The sequence below is a fragment of the Arachis ipaensis genome, chromosome B01, assembly GCF_000816755.2.
Source record: "Arachis ipaensis cultivar K30076 chromosome B01, Araip1.1, whole genome shotgun sequence".
Lineage (NCBI taxonomy): Eukaryota > Viridiplantae > Streptophyta > Magnoliopsida > Fabales > Fabaceae > Arachis > Arachis ipaensis.
Genome location: NC_029785.2, coordinates 1424645 through 1433760, shown reverse-complemented (window position 1 = coordinate 1433760; position 9116 = coordinate 1424645). Strand labels below are relative to the sequence as shown.

At 30.9% G+C, this 9116-nt stretch overlaps 2 protein-coding genes across 3 annotated transcripts in view; both read right to left on the bottom strand.

Annotated features, from left to right (window-relative positions):
- LOC107642476 (alpha-mannosidase) overlaps window positions 1-2610 on the bottom strand; it is a gene marked incomplete at its 5' end in the record, with an annotated part of 10973 nt that extends 8363 nt beyond the window's left edge. The window contains 3 exon segments of the mRNA XM_016346233.2: window positions 1469-1643; window positions 2102-2190; window positions 2556-2610. Of these exon segments, the coding sequence (XP_016201719.1) occupies window positions 1469-1643; window positions 2102-2190; window positions 2556-2610 (319 nt within the window).
- Window positions 4566-9083, bottom strand: LOC107643353 (26S proteasome non-ATPase regulatory subunit 4 homolog). 2 transcript variants are annotated; one of them, XM_021114658.1, is made up of 10 exons: window positions 8925-9083; window positions 8638-8751; window positions 8078-8183; window positions 7734-7848; window positions 7435-7644; window positions 6654-6966; window positions 6148-6271; window positions 5333-5436; window positions 5163-5231; window positions 4566-4953 (listed from the first exon to the last, which is right to left on the bottom strand). In XM_021114658.1, the coding sequence occupies exons 1-10, from the start codon at window positions 8934-8936 to the stop codon at window positions 4906-4908; spliced, it is 1215 nt and encodes a 404-aa protein (XP_020970317.1). In that variant the 5' UTR covers window positions 8937-9083; the 3' UTR covers window positions 4566-4905. The 2 variants fall into 2 exon arrangements, with proteins under 2 accessions (XP_020970317.1, XP_016202797.1); XM_016347311.2 differs by having other exon boundaries at window positions 4572-4959.

Below are 9116 nucleotides of genomic sequence, written 5' to 3'. Positions count from 1 at the left end.
CATGTATTATTTTATTTTTATTATTTAAAAAAAGTATGTTTAATAATATTTTAAAAGTAAACATATTTAAAATAGTAAAAAAATGATATTTTATTTATATTTTTTAAATAAAAATAAATTTTTTAAAATATTTATATATTTTATGAATATATTCGAGATTCGATCTGCAAATATGCGAATTAGATTGAATCAAATACAAACTAAAAAATTACGAATATTATATCCGATCCGATTCGTGTTCACCCATATATATTCCATTCATATGAATATGTCATGCAAAGGAAATTAAAGATAAACTTATCCATTTAAATTGAACTTTTCAAACTAATCAACGCCATTCTTATTTACCTTTGTTTGACCGACCGGCCACTTATTTAAATTTTAAAATAGATCTGATTGATCGTCTTAGTCTTTATAGTTTATATTTAATACCATAAAATTAAACGTCCCATTCAAGTCATAGAAAATGTGATTTAGCATGTAAAACTTAAATATTTAAAAAATAATAATAGTTTGATCAATGCATGAAAGAAATACAATAATTTAATTTATCCTCTTATTAATTTATAAAATTGATGTTGTAACTTGAAAGACACAATCAAATCCCTCATTTTTTTAATATGCCAAATGTATTATTTGAAGGGGAAAAAAAATTTATATCTACCGTACACATACATAGATGAAAAATTAAAAACTATTATTCTAGGGACCACCATGTTAGCAAGTTGGTGATTCTTTAACATAAAAAGACAAATAGTATTCAATTAACAATAAATATGGAAAATTGTAGTGGGTTTTCCACTCATAAGAGAAGATTTAGAGTTCCTTTAGTATTAAGATATAAGTTTAAATATGTTCTCGCATTTTTTAATCTAATAAAGGTTTAATTATTCTGTTGATTCCTATAATTTTGTGAAATTTTCAATTAAGTCTCTATACTTTTTTTTTTTAATTGGGTTTTTGTACTAATTTTTTTTTTTCAATTAAGTCTCTCTTAGTAGTAATTGGCTTAATTTTATAAGGACCTAACTAAAAAACAAAAATTGGTATAGAGACCTAAATAAAAGGAAAAAAAAGTGTAGGGACCCAATTAAAAAAAATTTGGTGCAAGAGCTCAATTAAAAGGAAAAAAAGTATAGGAACCTAATTGAAAATTTCGCAAAATTATAGGGACTAATAGAGTAATTAAACCTCTAATAAAATAAGAACTAATTTATATCAAATCGAAATGACATAAGACGCGATTTATAAAATTAATATTTGTTTAAGAATGAATAAGCTGACTACTTGACACTCGACCAACCCAAATTGATTATATCAGTTTAAATATTGACATGTGTTATGTTTGATTTATATTTACTAGAGATTACTAATCAATTTTTTTCTTTTTTTTTTCTGTTGATTTATCTAAACCAAATATTTTTCTATAGAACCAATAACATGGCACATGGGAGCACAAAGCACTAACCTCAGCACCTAGAAGATAAGCTTGAACAGCAGAGTGTCCAAAAGGGTCAATTTGCCAACCAGAACGAGGTGTCTTGTTGAACTCTTGTTTTATGAATCTATGTCCCAAACTTGTTTGATCTATCATGTCTATGTAATGTGGTGCTGCTTCATCATGCATGCACCATCCTCCATTCCTAATCACATCATAATAACAATATTAATCATAGGATCATATTCACTTAATTTTATAGGAGATATCTATTTTACTAGCCTTAAATTTTAGTAGGTTTTGTTTAAAAAATTAAATAAAAAGAAAAAGAAAATATTCAAAACTCATATATTCTCTAATACTAGTGATAAATTGAGTTATTAAAGATGACTAGTTTGGCATAAATTTTTCTAAAAAAGAACATTTTTAAAATGCTCTTTCAACCACTTCTTTATATAGGGATCAATAGAATAATTAAATTTATTTAAATATACAAAAGTAAATGATTAATAAATATTACACTACAATTTAAAAGTAGTAGAACGAGTGTTGACACAAACTATGATCATAAGATATTCAAAAATCATTTTTTGGATCAAAATATTTCAACTTGCAACTAAATAAACAAAAGAATTAACCAAACACTCACTCACACACACTTACACGAATTCGAGCTGGCCAGCATCCACAAGCTTTCTCACTTGTTCTTGAATTTCTGGACTCTGTTCTACCCACCATCTATGAAAGAATGCCTTAAGAAAATGATAAATAAATAAATAAGTAAATAAATAAATAATGAAATCATTGCTCATTAAATAAAGGGTATCAAATAATTATGCTGATTATAATCTTTAAACCATATGAAACAAATAATCACATAAATTCCACACCAATTTAAATTTCGGAAATGTTTGGTAACCAAAGAAAATTAGCCAAAAATAGCCATAACTTGCCTTATTTAGCATTTATTAATTGTTGCGACAATTAATAAATGCTAAATAAGGCAAGTTATGGTTGTATTTTTTGTTTTCCTAGCATTATCCTTTAAATTTATATTTAAAACTATAGTAGATACAATTAATATAAATTCATATTAGAAATTGTATATTCAATTTACCATCTCAGCAAACACAAACTTTCTATTTGGATCTCTCTGAAGAGACATAACCACACATGATTATTTTTATGAATTCTATTAGAACCTGAATGTTGTTTCTTGATCCAACATAGTATTGATCAATGGTCTTCAACCAACCAACATCATCATGGGAATGTGCAACCAAATGAACATTCAATTTCCCTTCATTTATAGAAGCATCAGTGTTGTACTTTATGTATTTGGAACAAACTAGTGTGCCATGGAAACAAAGAAGAAGAATAATAAGAAGAGATGAGAAGAGAGACTCTGAAGCTGAAGAAGAAGAACAACTCCTTATGTTTCTCATTTTCCAATACCCCACCATGCTTTGCAATTGCATGTGCTTTTTATTACAATCAGAAATGTGTCTTTTTGCATTTAGATATATAGATATTAAATTTTAGTTGTTGAAATTAAATAACACTATTATTGAAATATACAAGGGAAGGGTATTGTCCAAGAGAAAAGTCAAAAGTCAAAACAAAAAGGTTAAGACTTAAGTGTTATTCCATTAATATAATAATACTACAATATCACAAAATGGGGAATCTATATTTAGCAATTATTGTGGGAAATATTTGCCAATCATATTTTTAAACCCTTTTTTTCAGGTTTCTATTGATAAATTATATTCTTCTTGTTTGCAAATAATTATCCAATTTGAATTTTTTTTATATATATAATAATTTGTTAAGGTACATTAAAGAATAAAAAAGGTTACATTATGAAGAAAGTTTCAAGAAATACAATTAGATTACTTTAATATTGATGTGTTTCAACCTTATCCTATCCTTATGGATTTACTATTAGCTAAATATTTAATTATATAAACCCACAATATACAATGTGCTTGTGACTGTTTAAGAAGGATAAGGCATTATAGTGGCAATCTTTACAATAAATTATTATCAATTAATTTATATTTGACCTAACGTCCATGCTTGAAATATGGAAATTAAAACTTATAACTAATTTTTCAAAAATAATCTTTAATATTTTTTAATAAAAAACATAAAATACCAGAATGTTCAATTCATCAAATCATCAAATTTTGTTTATAAAAATATTTTTCCTTCATTAGTTAAATGCCATTAGAAAATTTATTTAAAAAAGTGATTATTTTCACTCTATCAATGTCATTCTTACATAACTATTTAACATATTTATTCGAAAATAATAAAAAGAAAAACATCTACGAAAATGAGATTGGTAATATTGACTCCAATAAAGGATCCAGTCTTAGGGTGCCGGCCTAGGAAACTATAAATATTAAATAGGTAGAGATAATCACGAGGGACATTCAACTTCAATCCCAGTTCTCAAAGTTATTTAAAAATATACTATCATTTAGCTGGATAATCTTTTAGAAAAATTTTCAAGTATACCGTCATCCCGGTGTTTCAGTTATTTTTAATCGTTGATCTTAATTATAAAAAATATATATAATATATATAATTAAGATCAACGGTTAAAAATCACTGATACACCGATATGACGGTACACTTGAAAATCTTCCTAATCTTTAAACCTATATATAATCACTTAATAAAAGGATAATACAAAAAGCAAATGAACAAATGAATGGATATGATCAAATCCGCAACAGATTAATGATTAACCTGTTATACTAAAAGATACCGTGAACAACCAAAAGAAAATAATATTAATTGCTTCACCACAAAATATAGGGATCGATTAGGATACCCTTTCTTAGCTTCTTAAATCTATTTCTTAATTTAAGATCCAACCTTTCTTATTTTCCTAACCGAAATCAAAGAATTAGTAGATCCATTCCACCCAAAACAAAAATGAGTTAGGGTTATGAACTTAGAATTTAGAATTAAATGATCGACTAAGTTCACTCCATACCACACTAGACCAAAGCGAAATAGGGTTATATACATCCTCATAATGAGAATTCACATTATGAGGGGGATAGATCCTTTCAACTTGAACTTTTGGCTATTTTGTATATAAAAGCAAAATGTAAAAACATGAAAAAGCTTTAAAGTGGAATTAAAGTAAAACTTGAAAATAGTATGGTATGTTCATTCACCACAAGACCATGTACGTTCCCCTTAAATGCCCCATTGCATATCAATACCATGGTGAAAAAAATAAGGCATGGCAAATAATAGCCTCTATAACCTGATCAATCCTTCATTCATAATCTTAAGACATACATCATTTCCAATTAGCAGAGGAAAATCAATAATTGAAATACATTCAACATGCTTCATGCCTCTACTAGAACCATAATCCAACATGCTACCATTATGTATCAAAGGAAACGAAATCGAAACCCGACGCAACCAAGAGATTCTCGAAATTACTTCTTTTCCTCCTCACTTGGTGGCTTTTTGTCATCATTCTTCTGCTGAGACTGACAAGATAGCACAATCAGAAAAATAGCAGCAGTGTTTAAATGTAACAAAATCCAGGAACATTAAACAAATTAATGAGGGTGGCAGTAAAGAAATACATATCCTGTCCAGCACATAGTCATTGACACACGACAAAATCCAATTTTCAGTTTACAAAGACAAGAATATGAATCAGGAGGAGTAAAATTTAAAGCAGACTTGCCTCAGATTGATTTTGCATGGAGGCCAGCAAATCTTTGACAGATGGATCATTTGGGTCAACCCCAGGAAGCTGCAGAAGAAACGAAATATTGGCGTGAGAACATATAACTTATCGTTCTATTTATACATCTGATTGCACATGCTGTATTTTACTGAAATTTTCAAACTTACCGAAGCAAGGATAGATGACACAAAGGATTGATCTGCCAACAATTTACTCATGTCTGACTGGCTAGATGAGTCCTTTGAACTGTCTGCTACCGATAATTGGAGAGCTCCAAGTGATAAAAATAATGAAATAGATAATCAGTATAAACAAAACATCTAAGGCAATTCTGGAAATTTATTAAGACGCAACACAATGCAAGCAGTGACAGTGAGCAGAGAGGAGACACCAAATTGTAACAATTATTAGATACATACGCAGCATATGCATAATATTAAAAAAATTGAAGAATTATTATTCACAATGTAATACATATAAGCTTTGTACATCCCCGTTTTGCAGGAGAAACTTGTCTTATCTTTGTTCAGTATTTTTTTTAAAAAAAATCATAATATAATAATAATAATAAATAAATGCCATAGTCTCTATTGTATCATGTCACATTCAAGTCAGAAAAGGAAAAAAGATTTAACATGCACAGACACTTGTCATCTTTATATCATATTCAATGTGACGTGTACATATATGTCGTAACAGAGGGGCACATGTTTGTTCTTTATAAAAGAAAGGCAAGGCGTGTTATAAACTAATAATCTATATAGACACAGCAATTCAATGCAATGAAATGATACCTGCACGACCATTAATACAAACTCCAACATAATTGATAGAATTTTCTCAAATTCAGAACCAAATAAATGATCAAGCAATATAACAAGAAAGTACTTCTCATGGATGACAAGACTGTATGCAAAGATAGACTTACAGAGCACTCACCCAATGTTTAAAACAAGAAAGATTAATAAACATTTTAACTCACCAAGTGCCAATTCGGGATCATCTGAAGCTGCTTCAGACATATCTGTATCTTTGGCCTCCTGGTTAATCGCAGGATCATCCATTGACATTGCAAGAGCCTGTTGTAGTAGTGCATTCTCGTCATCCTGCGTCAATTTGAAGGTAAGTTAAACCAAAGCAAACAATACAACTAGAAGTAAACTTTTAAAAGAAAAGTTTTTTTTTTAATCAAAACAATAGATATATAAAAAAATAAAAATAAAAATAAAATCAGCCCAGAAAAAGGGAGTATTAAAACAGCTTTTTTGGTGCTTTCTCAAACGAGGAAAAAAAAAAGAAAAAAAGAAAAAATAGCTTCTAATAAGCCAATGATGTCTGTCCATCTGAATTATTCTAAACCATCCAGAAATTGAATGGTACTTTGAAAGATCGAGAGGTGACATTGTTTCATCTTGTGAAATGGATGAATAATCCCATGGGGGAAGAAACAGAAAAATAAATCTGCCTAAAAGAACAAATAGCACCAACCATCATATCATTTGTCTTTGTCTCAGCTTCTGAAGCTGATGCACTAGCACGCTCAGTCATTGTTGCATCTTGTGAGCTGGCTTGCTGCTCACCACCCTTCTCTTGTTTAGAAGCTTCTTCTGCAGCTTTTTTTGCAGCTGCTTCCTGCCTGGCTCTCTCTTCTTCCATTGAAACTCTTAAAGCAAGAGCCAGCTCGGGGTCCAAGTTTGGATCCACACCGAACTCAAATCCAGATACACCACCAGCTGCAGCTGCTGCTGCAGCAGCTGCAAATCCACTTCCACCTTCACCATCGCCAGTAAAAATAGGTGTGCTGCCACAAAACAAGGTTACAAAATTTACTTCTCAATAGGGAAAGCAAATTTGTTATTGGACTACAGGAAAGAATTTAAAAAGAGTCGGAGCAACAATGAATCCTCTAACACACAAAAAAAATAGGATGACAGAATAAGTATGACAGATATTTCACGAGAGCCATCTAAAGCATGCCATTTCTGCTACTTGGGTTTGGCAAAGAAAATATATGAAGGACGAGCCAATGTCTATTTGGTGAGCTAGTAAATAATTGGGGAAAGGATTAAAAGAAAAAGCACAAGAGTCCAAAGCCCCAAAGTCCAATCAGAATTGGAAGAAAACAGAACAGAATTGGATAGAAGCCGAGCAGATAATAAACAAATTCCTTAACTCACATGTATATCAAAGAAGAAGTCCTGGATCAAATGGGAATCCTTATTAAAAAGTAAGAAACAGAAATCAAATAAGATGAATTGAATTCACAAACCTTATAAGCACATCAGAAAGAGCATTTGTACCAGCTGGAACATGAACAATGTGGCTGGTATCATTATTGTTCACAGCTGCAAGGAGTGCTTCCAGCTTCTCTGTCTTCCCCTCATCTTCCTCACCGAAATTGACAATGTCAAGTGCAACACTATTCTTTTTTAACTTTCTTCCAATCATCTCCAATACTTTCTTCTCATGCTTGACAGGACTTTAGAAACCATGAAATGAGATAATTAGATGAGAAAATAGCTACAAACAAATGAATTAAATATTTCAGAAAGGGACAGTTTTTTGTACCTTCCAGCAAAGACAATAATCCTTTGCTGCTGCTTCTTATTTTGCCGATGCTTAAGAGCCAATTGTGCCACCTGAATGCCAGCGGCTAGGTTCATATCACCACCTATTTCTAATCCTAAATCAGGAAGAAAAATAAGAAAGAGAAATCAGCTTTTTCACAATCAGGATAATCCAAGCACAATAGTACAATAAATACATAAAAAAAGTACGATGCTAGATTTTTATAAATATTTTTCAATCTAACGTAACTGAGGTTTAAAGAAGACCAAGTTACATTGATACACACAAGGTAAGAGAAAAGGTACATAGAGGAGGAATAAAAACATATTAAGATAACAACTAACCATGCATGCAAGCTAATATCTTGCCCAGATCACTGGTAGGAGTGACCAAAACACGAACCCCCTTCCCGGCCATGGTGAGAACTCCCACTGTATTTTCTGGATTAGACTGAATTATCAACACAAAAATTATCAGCACAAGTGAACCCGATGCACTTAATCACCCAAGCATCAAATCTACAATGGAACACTAGAACAAAAAGTAAGAGCTTCCTACATCAATTTGGGAAACACCGTTCCTACATCATGTATCAATAACTCCATTAATATGCTTGTAAGAAATCTTGTTTCACCAAATTGATATTTCAGTTATGGTTTATTAACAAGGTACCCAACATTCATTATTTCACCATATTCACAAGTGAGAAAACTGAAACCTCCAGTTATCCAGCAGATTCACAAATAACACAGCTCTAAATTACAAACTTCCCAGCTAACATTGATACATAATTCTCATCTCTAAAGCGTGAAATTTGAGTATTTGATTTGCAAATAATTACCATTTCTCCTATTTCTACTGAAAAACAACTAAATTATTAAAAAAGCAATGATTTACCACGAACCTGAGTTTTGGCACCGCAAATAAGATTGACAGCGTCAGCTTGAGCTTGGAATCGAGAAGGAGAATAATCCCCGTTTCGCATCCATTCCGAATTGTCGATACAGATCATCGTCGCCTATCGAATCCAAAATAACAATTACCAATAATAATAACAACAATTAATAATAACAATGTTGAAGTAACAGCAAGAAAGAAAAACCCTAATTGCTTACAGGGGATAAAAAAGGGGGAAACGTAGGAATGGTGGTGTTGGGGATTCGCTGAGGAAGGAAGAGAATCAGGGCTTACCTCGAGCACCATAGTTGCAGGATTCAGAAGCGAAACGAAGCCAAAGATCGAATTTTTCGAGAGCAAGCGAGTTCTTTTCGGATGTATTGAAGAACTATCGAGGTTTACTTGCTTAGTAGGGGAAGAGCTATTTTCGCGAAGAACAAACTTTTATATATAAAAAAATAAATAAATATTTATTACAGGTTAATT

Bases quoted from the DNA above. Each gene is read 5' to 3' on its own strand.
- LOC107643353 (XM_016347311.2), bottom strand. The intron at 7,849-8,077 runs GTTAGTTGTTAT...TTCCTGATTTAG, and splicing joins GATATTAGCTTGCATGCATG to GATTAGAAATAGGTGGTGAT. The intron at 5,437-6,147 runs GTGAGTTAAAAT...TATCACTTGGAG, and splicing joins TGATCCCGAATTGGCACTTG to CTCTCCAATTATCGGTAGCA.